This window comes from Lithobates pipiens, unplaced genomic scaffold (assembly GCF_037356315.1).
Source record: "Lithobates pipiens isolate NorthernLeopardFrog02 unplaced genomic scaffold, aLitPip1_a1.2 Scaffold_30, whole genome shotgun sequence".
NCBI classification, from domain to species: Eukaryota; Metazoa; Chordata; class Amphibia; order Anura; family Ranidae; genus Lithobates; species Lithobates pipiens.
In genome coordinates, this window is record NW_027507791.1 from 131655574 (window position 1) to 131675263 (window position 19690).

General features: G+C 48.5%; 1 protein-coding gene across 11 annotated transcripts in view; it reads right to left on the reverse strand.

Moving 5' to 3' along the window:
• CCDC9B (coiled-coil domain containing 9B) overlaps window positions 1–19690 on the reverse strand; it is a 354785-nt gene that overhangs the window by 163401 nt on the left and 171694 nt on the right. For all 11 annotated transcript variants that reach the window (XR_013264897.1, XR_013264895.1, XR_013264896.1 and 8 more), the window contains one exon: window positions 9368–9439. Coding sequence is in view for 8 of the 11 variants with exons in the window: in XM_077464872.1 (XP_077320998.1) it covers window positions 9368–9439 (72 nt within the window). In the remaining 3 variants the exon portion in view is untranslated. The remainder of the gene's footprint in view (window positions 1–9367; window positions 9440–19690) is intronic.

A 19690-nucleotide genomic window follows, 5' to 3' on the forward strand; every position in this document is an offset into this window, starting at 1 on the left:
CTAATCTATTGAATTTTTTTAGATTGTGGCATGATGTGTGGCTTTTTGTGACCTGTTAGCATGCTTCACTTTTTCAGACACTTCTATTTATGTGATTTCATGATTCAACGGGTCTGGCAGCAATCAGGCCTGGGTGTGGAAAGTGAAATTTAACTCAGCTTTCCAAAAAATGTGGTTAATCACAGTTCATTCATGATTCAGCATGGGAGGGGGCAATTACTTTTTCACACAGGGTCAGGCAGGTTTGAACAGCTTTTTTTCCCTTAATAAATGACATAATAATTTAAAAACTGCATCTTGGATTTACTCGGGCGATCTTTCTGTAATATTAAAATTTGTTTGATGATCTGAATTATTTAAGTGTGAGAAATATGCAAAAGAAAAAAAACAGGAAGGGGGGAAATACTTTTTCACCGCACTGTATGTGGAATCAGGGGTGCCCTGATGTGATGAAGGTAACGGTGACCTACAGGTGAATTTGTGGGAGAGACACCTGTCAGCTGATTGTTCCAATAGAGAATTCTGTTCCTTCACGGAGCGCTTGCCAGCAGGGAGAAGGGAGTTTGCTCTAATGCAGCCCCAACTGATTACACTATGTGTGGTATACCTCTGTATACAAGGTATTCTATCTGGCGTGATATATACTGGTGACAGGGCTTCACTGGAGGAAAATCACTGGATTCTTTTGAGCATACTGGTGTATTTGCAAGAACTAGATTTTTAAAAGTTAAACATTTTGAGACTTTTATAGTTTGATTTATGTATTATATATTTGGGATCACTTGTTTATAAGAATCTTTTGGTACTAATAGGTGCTGCAATTGTATCATTATAGATAAGATTTGTTTTATCTTTAGGCAATAAGGGGTTAAAAAAGAGGCACTCCATGTTTGATACCAAAAAAAAATAAAAACAGGATTTTTGTACTCACTGTAAAATCCTTTTCTCTGTAATTCACCGACCGACACAGCTCCTCTCTGTAACTGCATGGGTTGTATAGCCTGCCATTAGGAGAAACTAGGCAAAATTGTTACACAATACACAGAACTTTAATCCCGTCCCGGGGGGCGGGCCCCATGCTATCAACCCTCCTCCTGTTGCTAGCAGCTTCAGTATGACAACAAGCAGTATAACGTAGAAAATAGGAGGGGTGGGTGCTGTGTCGGTCGGTGAATTACAGAGAAAAGGATTTTACTGTGAGTACAAAAATCCTATTTTCTCTTATATTCAACGACCGACACAGCTCCTCTCTGTAACTACATGGGACGTCCCCAAGCAGTGCCAAACGAGGGGTGGGAGAAAACAGCATAAAAACCTCATCCACCATGGCAAGTGGGAACTAGTGAAACTAAACCAACAAAAAAACAGCAGTGTGTGTGGAAACTCCACCCCAAAACCGGACATCCTCAACAGGAGTGATCCCCCAGACTGCAACCTTGCAGAAGTAATGTAACAGTGCAATAATAAAACAGTACTATGTTTTTATCAAAAAAAACAGGAAAAAAACTCAATAGCAACTACACGGCCGCCTGCAAAACTTTGCGGCCAAAACCAGCATCAGCCAATGCACCGACGTCTACCTTTTAAAACTTGGTAAACGTATGGACAGACGACCAGGTCGCCACCTTACACACCTGAGCAACAGACGCTTGGTGTCGGAAGGCCCAAGACGTTCCGATTGCCCTTGTAGAGTGTGCAGTGACTGGAAAGGGAGGCACCTACCCCTTCAAGGCATAGGCTTGGACTACAATCTGTCTGATCCACCTGGAAATGGTGGCCGACGAGACCACCATACCCTTCTTAGGACCAGCCACCGAAACAAACAGTGAGTCTGACTTCCGAAAGGAAGCTGTGACAGACAAGAACACCTTCAGAGCCCTAACCACATCGCGAGCGTGAAGGGCCACCTCCTTGGGGTGCTTCAGTTTAGGACACAACGATGGTAATACAATGCCCTCATTGATATGAAATGCAGAGACCACTTTCGGTAGAAAAGAAGGTTGTGGATGCAACACCACCTTATCCCTGTGGATGACCAGATAAGGAGACTTGCAGGACAAGGCCGCCAGTTCCAAAACCCTCCTGGCCGATGTGATGGCCACTAGAAAGACCACCTTCTGTGAAAGGGTCAACAGAGGAATATCCCTGATATTCTCAAACGGCGGCTTCTGAAGCGCCAACACCAGGTTCAAATCCCATGGAGGCAACGAAGGACGCACCGGAGGGACTACATGGCGCACCCCCTGAACAAAAGTACTCACTAGTGAAAAAAAAGACAGCCAAAGCTGAAATTTGCCCCTTGATGGTGCTCAACGCCAACCTCTGGTCTACACCTTGCTGAAGAAACAGCAGGATCCTGGATATAGAGAATGAGCGCGGATGCCACCATTTCTCCTCACACATGGAGATATAGGCCTTCCAAGTACGAAGATATATCTTCCTGGAAGAAGATTTCCGCGCTTGCAGCATAGTTGGAATCACCGAGTCCGACAGAGCCCGGTTCCTCAATACCTGGCTTTCAACCGCCAGGCCATTAAAGCCAGCGATGGTAAAGCAGGTTGAAAGATTGGACCTTCAGATAGGAGGTCCTCTCGCAAACGGCAGCCACCAGGGAGCGTCTGCCACCAGGCGCACCACGTCTGCGTACCAGGCCTACTGAGGCCAATCTGGGGCAATCAGGATTATCAGAATCCCCTCAGCTTCCACTCTGCGAAGCAGACGTAGCAACAGTTTCAGCGGAGGAAAGGCATAGATCAGCTGGTACTGATCCCACGGAGCCACCAGCGCGTCTGACGCGTCTGCCCACGGATCTCTTGTCCTGGACACGAATCTCGTGACCTTCCGATTGAGCCGGGAGGCCAATAGAGCCACATCTGGTGTGCCTCATTTCAGGCACAGCAACCTGAATACCTCCGGATGCAATGCCCATTCTCCTGGGTCCAGCATCTGTCGACTCAGATAGCCCGCCTGCCAATTTTCCATCCCCGTGATGTAAATGGCTGACAGGGCCGGAACATGTCTCTCTGTCCATCGAAGTATGTGAGCGCCCTCCCGAGCAGCGGCGGAGCTTCTTGTTCCCCCCTTGGTGATTTATGTATGCCATAGCCGTGGCGTTGTCTGACTGTATCCTGGTCGGACGCCCTTGAAGACACGTCGACCACATGTGGAGGCACAGCCTGATCGCTCTCAATTTGAGCAGGTTGATCGGCAACTTGGATTCTTCCATCGACCAGAGGCCCTGAGCCGACTGAATCCCCATCACTCCACCCCAGCCGGCCAGACTGGCGTCCGTAGTGACCACCGTCCATTTTAGAGGAAGTGACCACCATCCATTTTAGAGGAACAGAGATTTGTCCCATTTTGTCAAGATCTCCTTCTGCAGGACTCTGGTGTGGAACTGGGCATAAGGTACTGCCTCGAAAGAGGCTACCATGAGCCCCAGCACTCGCAAGCAAAATCGGAGTGATGACCACTTGCGGTTCATTAGTAGTTTGACAGCAGATCTGAGAGTCTGCAATTTGAGGGGAGAAAAACCCTCGCTTCCCTGGAATCCAATAGTAAACCCAGGTACTCCAGACGCTGGGTCGGCATGACCACCGACTTCTTTAGGTTCAACAGCCACCCAAATTCTTGCAGAGTCTGCATGGTGATCGCCACATCCTCCTCTAATCCTGAGGCGGAAGAAGCTCTCAGGAGGAGATCGTCTAGGTAACCCACGATCGCTATCCTGCGTTGTCGCAGCAACACCAATACTGGAGTCAGTACTTTGGTAAAGACTCGGGGGGCTGATTCCAGGCCAAAGGGAAGAGCCACAAACTGGTAATGGGCTTCCCCGACTGCCAAACGCAGACATTTTTGATGCCGAAGGCATATGGGTATGTGCAGGTACGCATCCTGGATGTCCAAAGACGCCAGGGAGTCCCCTTGAAGGAGTGCAGCGACTACTGAGGGAACTGATTCCATTCTGAACCTCTGCACTTTTACAAAGTAATTGAGGGCTTTTAAGTCCAAGATTGGGCGTACCCCTTCCTTCTTGGGAACCACAAACAGATTTCAGTAGAACCCCTGGAAGCGTTCCGAGTCTGGAACTGGTACAATCACCCCCTGATTCAGCAAATCCCTTACTGCCTTCTAGCAGGGCCTCCCGGCGAACAGGGGACGTGGGTATGCTGGAGGGGAAGAATCTCCAAGAGAGAAACTCTATCTTGTAACCTGCGGAAATCAGATCGCAGACCCATTGGTCTAATAACCGGGAGGTCCAACGGGCTGCAAACTCCCGAAGATGACCCCCCCACCCGAGACACGGGTGAGGGCAAACCTTCATGCGGTAGCACTTTTGTTTGCAGGCTTGTTAGGCTTGCGGTTCCAGGGACGCTTCTGACCGTCCGTGGACGTCCTGTCGGGCTGGGGTCGTTTTGCTGAAGCACCGGGCGGACGAAAAAGCCGATTGTGAGCGGAAAAGGAGGGCCATTGCCTGCGGCGTGGCTCCTTAGCCTTCCTGGCCTGTGGGAGTAGTGTACTCTTACCACCCAATGGAGTTTTTAATAATGTCATCCAACGAGGCTCCAAAGAGCCGTTCGCCAAGGAAAGGAAGATCCATCAGGGCTTTCTTGGATGCCTGGTCAGCAGACCAGCATTTCAGCCAAATAAGGTGCCTCAGCACCACTGCTGACATTGAGGCCCTGGATAGCAGAGAGAGAGTATTCAGGGCAGCGTCTCAAACGTACTTAAGGCCATGCACTGGTTGGTCTGCTAGCTCCACGCAGGCATGCTGCTCTACCAATTCGCGGTGCAAAGTTTTGCCCACTCAGTGTCTGCAACACCAGTGCGGATGCCAGTACAGGTCGCACGGCTGACTCCACAACCGTAAACTGGGAACGAGCCACTGCTTCGGCATTCCTGTCCGTGGGATCCTTGAATGCAGGAGTCCCCTCAACCCGGAATTGTGGTTACTTTATTTAACCTAGATACTGGGGGGTCCATGACCGGAGGAGCCGACCACTTTTTGAGAAGGCTTTCCTCAAAAGGGTAACACACCTCCAAGTTTTTGGGGACTGAAAAGGTCCGTTGCGGGCGACCCCATTCCCTGTAGATGAATTTGTCAAAATAAGTCAAATACGGGAACACCTTTGGTGAATGTGTTGGCTTGTGGGACCCAAAGGGGACCGTTACATCAGCAGAGGAAACCGCTGGCTCCTGAATCTTCAGGGTATCACGCACAGCTGTGATAAGTGCTCCAACAAGCCCCTTGTCGCTCCCAGATCCGGACGGGGAATCATCCTCACTGTCCGAACGGTCCTAGTCAGCAACGACTGATAGGTCAGAGCAGGGGTCACCAGCCGCAGCATGGCCCGAGTCTGCATCAGAGCTCTCCCCAGAGGATGGGGGGGGGGCAGGGGCCTCTTATGTGCACCTTTACTGCCACGTGCCACCTCTATCTTAGCAACATAGGAATCAAGGAACGCTGTCAGTGTGTCCATGAGCACCGCACTAACCGCAGGTGACCCAGTTGCTACAGCCTGGATTTCGAGGGAAGAAACACCAGTTTCTGAAGCCATGATGACCTATCCTGTCTGCCACCCGCAAGGGGACTTAGGACAGTGAAGGTCCCACCCTCCGGCTGCCGCCATGTGGGGGGGTGGGGGCGGTACTTAGCGCTAGACTCACCACCCTGGGGCGTTCTGTGAATGCCAACAATAGTGCCTGTAGTCCCTAGGAGGTTCCCAGATGCAAAGAGGAGAAAAAACTGTGTCAGCAGCAGCAGCTCTAACAGCAGTGCAACAATATGCAGAACAGCTTCAGGGTTCAGCACAGAGCCATCCAGTGTCCCACACACACAGTGGATGCAGGAAGTAACAAGAAAAAGCACATGTCATGCTGTCACAAGAGGCCAGCGGTGAAGAAAGCATTCAGGCTTTCACAAAATGGCCGCCAATGTAATCAATAGGAATCCTAAGGAAAATGGCTGCTGAAGCTCCCCAGGGGAATCTATAGCTTTCCCAAATCCAAGATGACCACCGAAACGGCTCCATGCGGTGAAGAGAGCAAAAATAAAAACGAGCTGCCTGCTGCCAGACAGACAACCTCCACAAAAACTGCTCGTTTGGGACCCCCAGACCTGGACCAGGACTGAACAGCAACCGCACAGAGCCCCCACAGGTGAGAAACAGCGACCCCGCACACACACATACACCGCCCGCAACGCATGCAGACATCCCCCTCAGAGGGGGAAGGGAGGGGTGATAGGGACTTGGGAGAGAAGATAAGGAGGTGAGGTGGCCCCCGAATCGTCCCCCCCAGGGAATGCCCATCTGCTCCCCCCACCGAAGCAGGGAGAGCCGTACTTACCAGTCCTGAAGAGCTGGGAGACATTCCACCACAGACCTACACCTGCACAGTTACAGGGTAGCTGTTGGCCTCAGTATACTGTGATCCAGACATCAGTAGCCCGGTCATATGTATACCCTGGAGCATTGAAGCTCACTGACCACCTCTGGAGCATGAGGTATGTTGTGGCCTGCCGAGCAGTAGCTGCGGCCTGCTCACGCTCGATGGCCAGTTTGGGGAGACTACAAGGATATCATTAACCAGCTTGTCACCCAGCCGGCAGTTGATAGATCTCAGGATCTCTCATCTTGAGCAAAAAGCAGCAAACCTGTAGTAAAAATATGGACCGAGAGACCCGCAGGGTTTCCTAGGTCATTCTCCTTGCTAGGCAAAATAAAAACTGAAGCTGCTAGCAGCAGGAGGAGGGTTGAAGTTCTGTGTATTGTGTAACAATTTTGCCTAGTTTCTCCTAATGGCAGGCTATACAACCCATGCAGTTACAGAGAGGAGCTGTGTCGGTCGGTGAATATAAGAGAAAACACGGTTTTACTTTGATAAATGACCCCCAGTGCCCAGTGGCCTATGTCCCGTTTTCACAAAAATTTGCTTATTAGACCAAAAAATGGCTGGAACTTACTTGTCCAGGCATCCAAGCAGCGTCCTCACTTAAATCGGTTCTCGAGTACTGGCGCCGCCATTTTGGCTAAAGGAAACCCGCAGTGAAGACTTGTAGCTTCACCGCCGATTTCCTAATGTGTATGTGCGAATAGCGATGCGCTCTGTGAATTGGCCGGCTACCGAAGGAGGATGGAGGGTGAGGCACGGTGAAGTGTTCCGGAAAAGGGAGCAGGTACCTGTCAAAACTAGGTACCCCCCCAAAAAAGGTGCCAAATGTGACAGTGGAGGGAGGAGGCAGACAAGTGGATCTTCCCTTTTTGGGTGGAGATCCACTTTAAAGATAACCATGCATATGTTTTGTCTGGAGTTGAGCCTAAAAAGTTCATACATTCATATGATTTTCAATTCTGTGCTTTGCAAATTTTACTAAAAGAAAAGGATGTATGGCTCATTTTCACCAGCACCCATGTTACACTGTGGAGAGCACAGTGTAGATGCAACAATTACAGCCGACTGTGTTCTTTAATGTTATTTATTAGATTTTTTTTACTTTATTAGGTTGTTATAAAATTACATTCCATTAATATGTATTCATTGCAGCACATTGCAATGTGGTGTGACATTCTACAGTGAAAACAAGTACTGCATCCCCTACTCTCTTTTACTTCACGTTACCATGACACAGCGGTGTGAAATGAACAAATATGACACAAGGCAATTTGCCTTGTCCATGTGTTCAGACTGCTCTGGACAAGGCTGCCCACTGCAGCCCAACACAACACACGTTGTGAATGGCCCTTAACTACTTCCCACCTGGCCAATGTACATATGCGGCCGGGTGGGAGCGCTCTACTTCTGAGTGGACATTCCAGAACGTGCTTCAGAAGTAGGGGGATTGTTCCTGCGCAGCGGCGTGATCCTGATGCGCTTGTGTCACCCTGCCGTTCGGAGATGCGCCGTGTCCGGGTGACACGAGCGCATCGGGATTGCGCCGCTGCGTGGGCACGCACGCACGCGATCCCCCTACTTCTGAAGGACGTTCTGGAACGTCCGCTCAGAAGTGGAGAGCTCCCACCCGGCTGCATATGCACATTGGCCGGGTGGGAGCTCTCTACTTCTGAGTGGACGTTCCAGAACGTCCTTCAGAAGTAGGGGGACCGCGCGCGTGCGTGCCCGCGCAGCGGCGCGATCCCGATACGCTCGTGTCACCCGGACACGGCGCATCTCCGAACGGCAGGAGGGCTCTGCGATTGGCCCTCCTGATCACATGACGGCCGTGTCCAATCACGGCCGCCATGTGATGTAAACAAACAGTCGGTTGTTAGGCAATCGGCTCTCCTCTCCTCACACGGAAGTCGTCGCTGAGGAGAGGAGAGGAGAGCGGATCGCTGCAGCCGGCTGGTGATCAGTGAGTATGAGCTGTTTTTTACAGCTTTTTACTCAGTGATTACCAGTCTAGTGAAAACACACATGTCACCACACAGTGTAAACACAATGTCCCCACACATGTCCGCAAAACACACGTCCCCAAATAATAAAAACACATGTCCCCCACATATGTCCCACTAAAATCACATGTCCCAATGGTTATCTGCACACATATGTCCGTGATCACCTCCACACATATGTACATGATCATTTGCGTACATATGTCCGTGATCACGCAAACCAATTATTATACACTTAACCGATTTTTTTTTACCAAAGACATGTAGCAGAATACACTTTGGCTTAAATTTATGACAAAATTCGATTTTATTGGATTTCTTTTAAAATAGAAAGAAAATAATGTTTTTTTTTCCAAATTTCCGCTCTTTTTTCGCTTATATCGCAAAAAAAATAAAAAACGGAGTCGTGAATAAATACCACCAAAATAAAGCTCTATTTGTGCAAACAAAATGATACAAATTTCATTTGGGTACAGCATAGCATGACCGCGCAATTGTCATTGAAATTGCGAGAGCGCTGAAAGCTGAAAATTGGGCTGGGAAGGAAGGGGGCGAAAGTGCCCTGTATTGTAGTGGTTAAAGTAAAAAATAAAATAAAAAAATCTGTTCTCATAAAGCTATCATACTTCCTATTAAAAAAAAACAGCCTAAAAGCCTAAAAAAGCAGCCTAAAGCCCCATACACACTATCAGATTTTCTACTGAGTTTTTCCTTCAGATTTACCAAAACCTTATAATATGAGGTCAAACCTTAGGAGTTTCAATGTGTATGCAATCAGGCAGACCCTTCTACTACATGGTTTTGGTAAATCTGAAGGAAAAACTCAGCAGAAAATCTGATGGTGTGTATGGAGCTTAAGAGGAAGCATAGGATGGAAGAAGACAAGAGACACATTATATACATTTACTTTAGTTATCACTTGAAACACCATAACAATAAAATCAACCTTTTCATTAATCTACATTTAAGCTCACCTTACTGCTTTGTTCTTTCATGCTAATTTTCTCTATTTCTTCACGTTTTTTTACAGATTTTTTCTTGGCTTCCTAAAATGGAAAAAGATCACACGTCACATTAAATGAATACAATCTGGCCATACAGTGGCTATAAAAAGTCTACACACCCCTGTTAAAATGTCAAGTTTCTGTGATGTTCAAAAATGAGACAAAAATCATTTCAGAAATGTTTCCACCTTTAATGTGACCTATAAACTGTACAACTCAATTAAAAAACAAACTGAAATCTTTTAGAGGGGGGGAAGTAAAAATAAAAAAATAAACTAATGCGGTTGCATAAGTGTGCACACCCTCTTATATCTGGGGATGTAGCTGTGTTCAGAATTAAGAAATCACATTAAAACTCATGTTAAATAGGAGTCAGTACACACCTGTCTTTTTTTTAACCAAAAAAAACAGTTTTTATTTTAAATCGAATACATACAGTCCAAAGATCAACATGTAGTCCATGTACAGTAGTTATATACAATTCAATATACAATGGAAGCATTTCGTATTCACAATAGTCGTCATCATCATACATCCTGAAGCCAGAGCCTGTTTCACCATACAACCAAAGTCTGAGATAGTTTGCCTCCCACCCCGATCCATCAGTAATGCAGTAGGGTATCTATATTTAGCCCACATTTAGTCTCAAAAGCCGGTCCATGATCAGGTCAACCAGGGAAAGCCCCGGTGTACCCAACCATGGGTCCCATAAGAGAAGTACATCACAGGGCACAGAGCCATAGTAGTTACAATGGGTGTTATAGGCCACCTTCTAGTGCTGGTACACCCTAAGACAAGTTCACTCCCTATATAACCACTCCCACTACTGGGAGAACCTCAGTTTTGTAGCAAAGCAATAAACGTGTATACCAAAAAGAAGGGAGGGATCTCTGTGTCCCGTGATGTACTAAAGAGAAAAGGTACAAAAATCCTATTTTTTTAAAACAGCTTACCTGTAAAATCCTTTTCTTTGAAGTTCATTGACAGCTCCTTTAAATCTTAACCTTGGGGTTATATTGCCACCTTCAGCAGAGGACTAGGCAGAACATGTAAAACATGTATAAACAGCAAAACTGCACAACACTGCCCAGGGGGCGGTCCCACTGGCTATGACCCCTCACTCTGCTTCCTGCAGCTCAGTTCGTCAAAAAACAGTACAAACATAAATAGGAGGGGTGGGTGCTTTGTCCGTCAATGAAATTCAGAGAAATGGCGAGTACAAAAAAACTATTTTCTGTTTTGTTCATTGACGGAGACAGCTCCTTTAAATCTTGACCTTAGGGACATCCCCAAGCAGTGTCAAAAAACGAGGGGTGGAAACAGCAATAAATAACTTCACTCACAACAAAGAGGAACTCTTCAACAGAGGAGTTGCCAACTTAAACGGCCGCCATCAAAACCTGCGGCCAACTTATGCATCCGAAGATGTGTTCACGACAACCTTGTAACTTAAATGATAGTGTGAATTGCAACCTTACACAGTCGCCTGCAAAATCTTGCAGCCAAGCAAGCATCCAAAGATGCGCTCACGTCAACTTTGTAAAACTTTGGGAAAGTGTCAACGTATGACCAAGTCTCCACCTTACACACCTGGGAGACAGACGCTTGATGTCGGACAGCTCCGGAGGCTCAAATCGCCCTGGTGGAATGTGCCGTGACAGGAAAGGGGGGCATCTGCCCCTTTAAGGCATAAGCCTGAGCCACGATCTGTCTGATCCACCGAGAGATGGTGGTCAACGAGACCGCCAAACCCTGTTTTGGACCAGCCACCAATACAAACAGAGAATGACCTCCGGAAAGGAGCCGTAACAGACAGATACACCCGTAGAGCCCAGACCACGTCCAGGGAATGTAAGGCAACTTCCTTCGGATGTATCGGCTTAGGACATAGGGATGGCAGCATGATGTCCTCATTTAGATGAAAGACCTAAACCACCTTTGGAAGAAAAGAGGGATGCGGACGTAGCATCACCTTATTCTTGTGGAGAACCAGGTAGGGAGACTTGCACGACAAGGCCGCCAATTCAGAAACTCTCCTGGCAGATGTAATTGCCACTAGAAAGACTACTTTCTAAGGAAGAGTCAACAAGGGAATCTCCCTAATATCTTCAAATGGCGGTTTCTGAAGAACCGATAGCAGCAGATTCAGATCCCACAGAGGCAGCGGTGGTCAAACCGGAGGGGCTACGTGACGAACCCCTTGCACAAATGTACTCACCAATGAGTGAGTCACCAAGGGACATTAAAAGAAGACAGCCAAGGCAAATATCTGCCCCTTGATGGTGCTTAAGGCAAGTTTCTGATCCACTCCTCGCTGCAAAAACAGCAGGATCCTGGAAACTGAGTATGTGCACGGATGCCACCCCATCTCCTCACACATGGAGATGTAAGGCCTTCCATGACGATGACTTCCGTGTCCTCAGCAATGGAAATGACCAAGTCTAACAGACCTCGGTCCCTTAGCACCTGGCTTTCAACAGACATAGCGTTAAAACCAGCGACAGTAAAGCTGGATGAAGTATCAGACCTTGCGATAGAAGGTCCTCTCGCATCGGCAGCCACCAAGGAAAATCCGCCACCAGTCATACTAGGTCGGCGTACCAAGTACGTCGAGGCCAATCTGGAACAATCGGAATCACCGGAATCCCCTCGGCCTCCACTCTGCGTAGCAAGAGTTTTAGTGGGGGGGGGGGGGGGGGGAGGGAAGGCATAAATCAGCCGATAATGCCCCCATGGAGACACCAACGCGTCTGACACATCTGCCCAGGGGTCTCTTGTCCTGGACACAAACCTCTGCACATCTGGTCTGCCCCACCTTAGCCAGAATACATCCGGATGCAACAACCATTCCCCTTGGTCCAGCATCTGATGACTTGGGTAGCCCGTCTGTCAGTTTTCTACACCCAGAATGTACACGGCCGACAGGGTCGGCACGTGCCGCTCTGCCCACTGTAGGATGTGAGCGACCTTCCGTGCTGCAGCCAAACTCCTTGTTCCTCCTTGATGGTTGACATACACCACCACCGTGGCATTGTCCGACTGGATCCTGACCGGACGCCCCTGCAGCCTCTTTGACCATGTGGAGAGGCACCGCCTGATCGCCCGAAGCTTGACCACATCGATCGCCAGGTGGAATTTCTCCCCCGTCCAACGGCCCTGGGCCGACTGTACGCCCAAAACTCCCCCCCAACCGGTCAGGCTGACGTCCAATGGAGAAGGAGGAACGATTTACCGGACCGAAGGGTCGGTGACCTCAGCCACCAGAGCAAGGAACCCCTGACTAAGTGGCTCACTCTAATTTGACAATCCAGGGATAACAGGGATTTGTCCCATTTTGACAAAATCTCTTTCTGCAAGACTCAAGTCTGAAATTGAGAGTACAGTACTGCCTTGAAAGTGGCTACTATGAGACCCAGAACTTGCATGTAGAAACGCAGTGATGACCACCTGCGGTTCACCAATAATCTCACCGCAGCTTGAAGAGTCTGCAGCTTGTCTGAAGGGAGAAAGACTCTCGCTTCTGAGGAGTCCAGCAGTAAGCCAAGGTACTCCAGGCATAGAGTCGGCACCAACACCGACTTTTTTAGGTTCAGTACTCAACCAAACTCCCGGAGAGTTTGCATGGTGATCGCCACAGCCTCCCTTAATTCTGAGGCGGAAGCTGCTCTCAGAAAGAGGTCGTCTAGGTAACCCACAATTACGATCCCACGTTGCCTTAACAACGCCAGAATTAGCTCTAACACCTTGGTGAAAACCCAGGGTGCTGATGCCAGACCAAAAGGGAGAACCACAAATTGGTAGTGCTCTTCCTCGACTGCAAATCTCAGAAAGCTCTGATGCCTGAGGCATATGGGTACATGTAAGTACCGTGGAGTGAACGGATTCTATCCTGAACCTTTGTACTTTCACAAAGCTGTTGAGGGCTTTGAGGTCCAGGATTGGACGGACCCCTTCCTTCTTTGGGACTACAAACAGATTGGAGTAGAATCCCTGAAGCCTTTCCAGAGTCGGTACAGGTACTATCACCCTGCGCAGTAGCAGGTCCTGTACTGCCCCAAAAAAGGCCTCCCGACGAACCGGAAGAAGATGAAGGTTGGCGGGAAAGAATCCGTTTGGTGGACAAGAAAGAAACAATCTTGTATCCTGATGAAACCAATTCCAGACCCATTGGTCGGACAGTAGGGAGGTCCACCAAGCTGCAAACTCCCGAAGGCGACCCCCCACCCAAGAGTCGGGCGGGGGCAAACCTTCATGCGGTAACATTTTTGCTCACAGACTTGTTTGGCTTGCAAAACTAGGGACGCATTTGTCCTTCAGCAGCACCTCGTCAGACTGGGAACGCTTACCTGCCGACCTGGGCAGGCGAAAAAGCCGTTCCTGAGTGGAACAAGAGGGCCCTTGCCTACGGTGTGGCTCCTTACCCTTTCTTTACTGTGGGAGCAAAGCGTTCTTCCCACCGGTAACATTTTTAATAATGTCATCCAGTGAGGCTCCAAATAGCCTCTCACCTTGGGAGGGCACATCTGGCAGTGCTTTTTTAGATGCCTGGTCCGCAGACCAGGATTTCAGGCAAATCAGGCGCTGTAGCACCACGGCTGATACTGATGCTCTAGGGTGCAGGTGGACCGCATCACAGACTACTTAAGGCCATGCACCAACTGATCTGCCAGTTCTATGCAGACCGGGGAAGCCTGTTGCTTCTCCAATTCACTGTGCAACAACTTTGCCCATTCAGTAAGCGTCTGCGACACCAAGGCCGTGGCCAACACAGGTCGTAACGCTGACCCCACTACGGTAAACATGGACTGTGCCACTGCTTTGGTCCTCCTGTCGGCAGGGTCCTTGAAGGCAGGAGTCCCTTCTACCAGAATCGTGGGGTTGCTTTATTCAACCTGGATACCGGGGGGTCAACGACCATTCAGTAAGTGTTTGTGACACCAGGGCCAAGGCTAGCACTGGCTGCAATGCTGACCCCACCACCGTAAACATGGACCGGGCAACCGACTCGGCCCTTCTGCTGGCAGGGTCCTTGAAAGAAGGGGACCCTTCCAACAGAATTGTGGCCACCTTATTTGACCTGGATACCGGGGGGGGGGGGGGGTAAACAACCGGAGGAAATGCCCATTTTTTCAGGAGGCTCTCCTCAAAAGCGTAACGCACCTCCATTCTTCTAGGGACTGAAAAGGCTTCCCCATTCCTTGTAAATGAACTTATCAAAACAAGTCAAATACGGAAACATCTTAGGCATGCAGGACGTTTTGCGGGACCCAAAAGGGACCGCCACCTCTGCAGATGCCCCTGCTGTATCCTGTATCTTCAGGGTATTCCACACCACTGTGATAAGTGCTCCTTATAGCGCTTTTTCCTGCGCTAAACCCAGACACAGAGTCATCCTCACTGTCTGAACGGTCCTGGTCCGCATCCTCCGACACATCAGAATGGGGGCCGCCTGTTAGAGCGTGGCCCGAGTCTGAATCAAAGCTTTCCCCAGAAGACGGGGGGTAGGGGGCATATCTTACCCCCCCTTGCACCCACACGCCACCTCTATCCTGCCAACAAAGCGTCCATAGGCACCGTATTTTGTGCAGGTGAGCCAGTTGCAATAGCAGGGATGTCTCAGGGACTTAAGGCAAGGTACACAAAATCCAACCCTCCTAGCTGCTCGCAGACTGAGGGGCCCTCTGCAGGACTCACCACCCTGACCATGTACTGCTCTGTGCTGCCGCCGTCTGCTCTGCCCTATGTCAGTCACGAGGTGTTCCGAGTAAAAAAGCGTGCTGTTCTGGAAGCATACAGTCACCAGCGCTAGAGGTAAACCACACTGAAGCTACAAGAAAATGGCTGCCGGCCACTGTAGCAAAAAAACCTCAGAAAATGGCCGCTGAACCTTCCAGGAAAGGGCTGACAGTAATACACTGACCAGGGCTACAGGAAAATGGCCACAGACTGCGCGGCGGCCTCCCCTCATGGCAAACAGTCTGAACATCTCACTGTGGCCAGAAAAAAACAGGGAAAGAAGGAGCGGACCCTCACAGCCAGCGCAGCCACCCCGCCAAGGCCCGGAGCCCCCCGAAGGGCCCCCATCAGGTACATGCACCGCACCTCATGCCCAGTCACACAGCAGCCCCAGCATGGGGAGGAGGGAATGAGGGACAGGGAGAGTGAGACCCCTTAGTCGACCTCCCAGGGAATGCCCAGCTGCTCCATCCTGCCGAGGCAAGTGGAGCTGCTCTTACCCCTTCTGTCGGGACTGCTGGACGCATTCCACTACAGACCCATCACCTGAGCAGTACGGGGTGGCTGTCGGCCAAGGCCCACTGTGACACGGACAGCAGTAGCCTGGTCATGTGTGCCCCAGAGCATATAGCTCACCGGCCGCCCCTGGACCAGAAAGGGGCATGTCATGGCCGACCCAGCGCATAGCTAGTGTCTGCTCACACTCGATGACCAGGCTGGGGAGACTACAAGGATCTATATTATCCAGCCTGTCACCCAGCCCGGCTGTTGGTTGTAGATCACAGGATCAAAATTAAAAAATTCCCAGGACCATGATCCCCCCTCAGGGAGCCACTAGGCAGAAAAAAACTGAGCTGCAGGAAGCAGAGTGAGGGGTTATTACCAGTGGGACTGCCCCCTGGGCAGTGCTGTGCAGTCTTGCTGTGTTTACATGTTTTACATGTTCTGCCTAGTCCTCTCTTGAAGCTGGCGATATAACCCTAAGGTCAAGATTTAAAGGAGATGAGTCCGTCAATGAACGAAAGAGAAATCCTATTTTCTTAGCGTACATCACGGCACAGAGCCATGGTAGTTACTATGTGGGATGTCCCATAGCAATGCCAACCGAAGGGAGGGAGACACAACAAAAGTAGGGCACAAAGAGACTAGAGGACTTATACTGATGCCTGCAGTACACTGCGCCCAAAGGCAATATCCTCATGACCTTTCACATCTACTTGATAGAATCTGGTAAATGTATGGACTGAAGATCAAGTTGCGGCCTTGCAGATTTGAGCCATGGAGGTTTGGTGATGCACGACCCAGGAAGTACTAACAGCCCTGGTTGAGTGTGCTTTACTATGAAAAAAGTGAAATTTTCCTCTTCAAACCATAAGCTTGAACAATCACTTGTCAAATCCATTTAGAAATAGTAGATTTTGATGCTGCCTGTCCTCTCTTAGGACCTTCTGACAACACAAACAAAACATCTGTTTTACGAATCTGAGCAGTCGCCTTCAAGTAGACCTTGACTGCTCTCCCCACATCAAGAGAACGTAGTGACCTTTTTTCCGCAGAACGAGGTTCTGGAAAAAATGAAGGCAGAACAATAGCCTGGTTTAACTGAAAACATGACACTACCTTCGGTAGGAAATTAGGATGAGGACGTAATCCAACCTTATCCTTATGAATAATCAAATATGGCTCTTTACAAGAAAGAGCAGCCAACTCGGATACCCTTCTTGCAGAAGATATGGCAGCCAATGTGTCAAAAGGACCAAGGGAATATCTTGTATCAGCTCAAAAGGCTGTTTCTGTATCCGAAGCCGACAGGACGAAATTCAAGTCCCAAAGGTTCAGGGGTGACCTAACCGGAGGATTAATCCACGTTACCCGCAGAATAAAGCTACGAACCAGACAGTGCGAAGTGGTCATTGAAAAAATACCGATAAGGCCGACACCTGGCTTTTGATAGTACTCAAGGCCAGCTTCATTTAGAATCCCATCTGTAGAAATTCAAGAATCCTACCTATGACATATTTCCTGGGGTGCCAACCCCTGGATTCACACCAGTAAACATATGCCTTCCAGACTCTATAATATATGACTCTGGCAGCCGGCTTCCTAGCATTAACCAAAGTAGTTCAGAATGTGGGTCTCAATAGCCAAACCATTAAATTAAGTGTTTGTAAGGTAAGATGGAATACCGAAGTGCTGGCCGTGGTGGTAGGGTCCATGGATCCACTACCACCATATTTACGATCTCTGTATACCAAGATCTCCTGGGCCACAAGAATCACCGCCTTCCCTTCCTGCTTGATTCTGCGAAGAAGTCGCGGAAGCAACAAGACAGAGCACATAAATCAGTGAAAACTGATCTCACGGATAAACCAAGGCATCTGTTCCGTATGCCAGCGGATCCTTTGTCCTTGACACCAAGTTGTTGACCTTTTTGTTGAACTTGGACGCAAACAGATCCACGTCTGGAATTCCCCATCTTTGACATATTCATAGAAACTGTTGGTGACTCAAGTAGTCTGCCTGCCAATTGTCTATTCCTGGAATGAAGACTGCCGATAGGCAAGGAATGTTGTCTGCTGCCCAAGATAGGATATTATTCACTTCTCTCTGAGCCACATGACTTCTAGTGCCCCCTTGGTGATTGATATAGGCCACTGCTGTGAATTGTCATACTGGATCCAGACAGGACAATTCCGTAATCTGAGCGTCCAGGCTTTCAGGGCCAGACAAGCTGCCTGAATCTCTAGAATATTGATGAACATGGTAATTTCTGATTTGGACCATCTTCCCTGGACAAACACTTCTTCTAGGCTGGCATTTTTTGTTATCCCTTTCCAGGTAACTGGTAGAAAGGATTTTCCTTTTTAAAGATTCTTGGTTATCAACCACCAACTGAGGCTTTGACGTACTTTTGGGGATAAACGCATTAAGTCTAGAGGTTGGACCTTCTTGCTTCAAGTTGATAGGATACTGTTTTGCAGCAGTCTCGAATGAAACCGAGCATAAGGGATGGACTCAAATGAAGCCGCCATCTTTCCCAACAATCTCATGCAAAGTCGAATAGAAGGATTCTTCTTTCCTTTGACCATCTGAATCAGTTCCCTTATGGAACTGATCTTTGCCTGGGGCAAAAACACCCTCTTCTGAGCTGTATCTATGATCAGACCCAAGTACTTCAATCTCCTTGATGGTTTTAAGGAAGATTTCTCTAGGTTGAGAATCCAACCTAGGTATTCCAGTTAGCTGACCGTGGTGACCAAACTTTGGTTTAAGCGGGCTACCGACTGAGCTATCAAGAGTAGATCGACTAAGTAAGCTAGAATCGTTATACCCTGAGCCCTTAATCTGGCTAAAGAGGGAGCCAATACCTTTGTAAACACTTGAGGTGCAGTAGCTAGACCAAAAGGCAGAGCTACAAACTGAAAATTAATATTTTCTATCTCGGGAAAATTAGGTACATGGAGGTAAGCATCCTTGATGTCGATTGATGCTAGAAGTTCTCCACCTTGTAGAATGGAGAAGACTGATCGGATTGACTCGATGCGAAAAGAGTGGATATGCAAAAACTGGTTTAGATCTTTGAGATCTAAAATATGTCTGACATCCCTGTTTGGTTTTGGTACCGTAAAAAGATTTGACTGAAACCCTAACCTTCACTTTTCCATGGGGACCACCGATATCACCTTTTGAGACAAGAGATGGTCCAAAGCCAGAAAGAGAGACTTATTTTTTTCTGGATCTCTGGGAACATTTGATCTGAGAAAAGGAGATGGGAGGAGGCCACCCATTTAACTTGACACCGTTTCTGCCAGAAGCTTGAGAACTGCAGAAGTCTTCCCCCCCCACTCGAGCGAGCGAGGGCGCTCCTTCGTAAGGAGGTTATAGTATTTTGTTTTGTGGGTTTCCTCCCCCAGGGCCTCTTTTGTCACTGGGGTTGACCCTGAGGTTTACTTCTTAAACTTGAGGGTGGAGGCCGTCATGACTGCCTGGAGACTGATGCTCCTGGCACTGGAAAAGAAGTGTTTAACCACTTGACAACTGGGCACTTAAACCCCCTTCCTAACCAGACCAATTTTCAGCTTTCGGTGCTCTCACATTTTGAATGACAATTACTCACTCACGCAACACTGTACCCATATGAAACTTTTGTTAATAGCACTTTCTTATGGTGGTATTTAATTTGCGCTATAAATAAAAAAAGATGGAAGATTTATTGGCGAGTATTGGCAGAGTATTGCACTTTATTGGCAGAATACTGCACATTATTGCAGAGTATTGGCAGAGTATTGCACAGTATGGGCACAGAGCAGCGCTGTAGGCTCTACAGATCCACCCCACAGCTCTGCAAATGATCTCTCCCCCTCTCCCCTTGCACTGTACAGATCGGTACAGAGAGGGGAGGGAGGGTGAACAAAGTTATACTGAAACTCATCCACCCTGTTCAATCAGGTTTTATACCCGGAAGAACTTCTAGCACAAATATAAGCAGGGTATACTTGAATCTTCAGGTCCCTACGGATGAGAGTGGAGAGAGGGCTATTTTGTCTTTAGATGCCG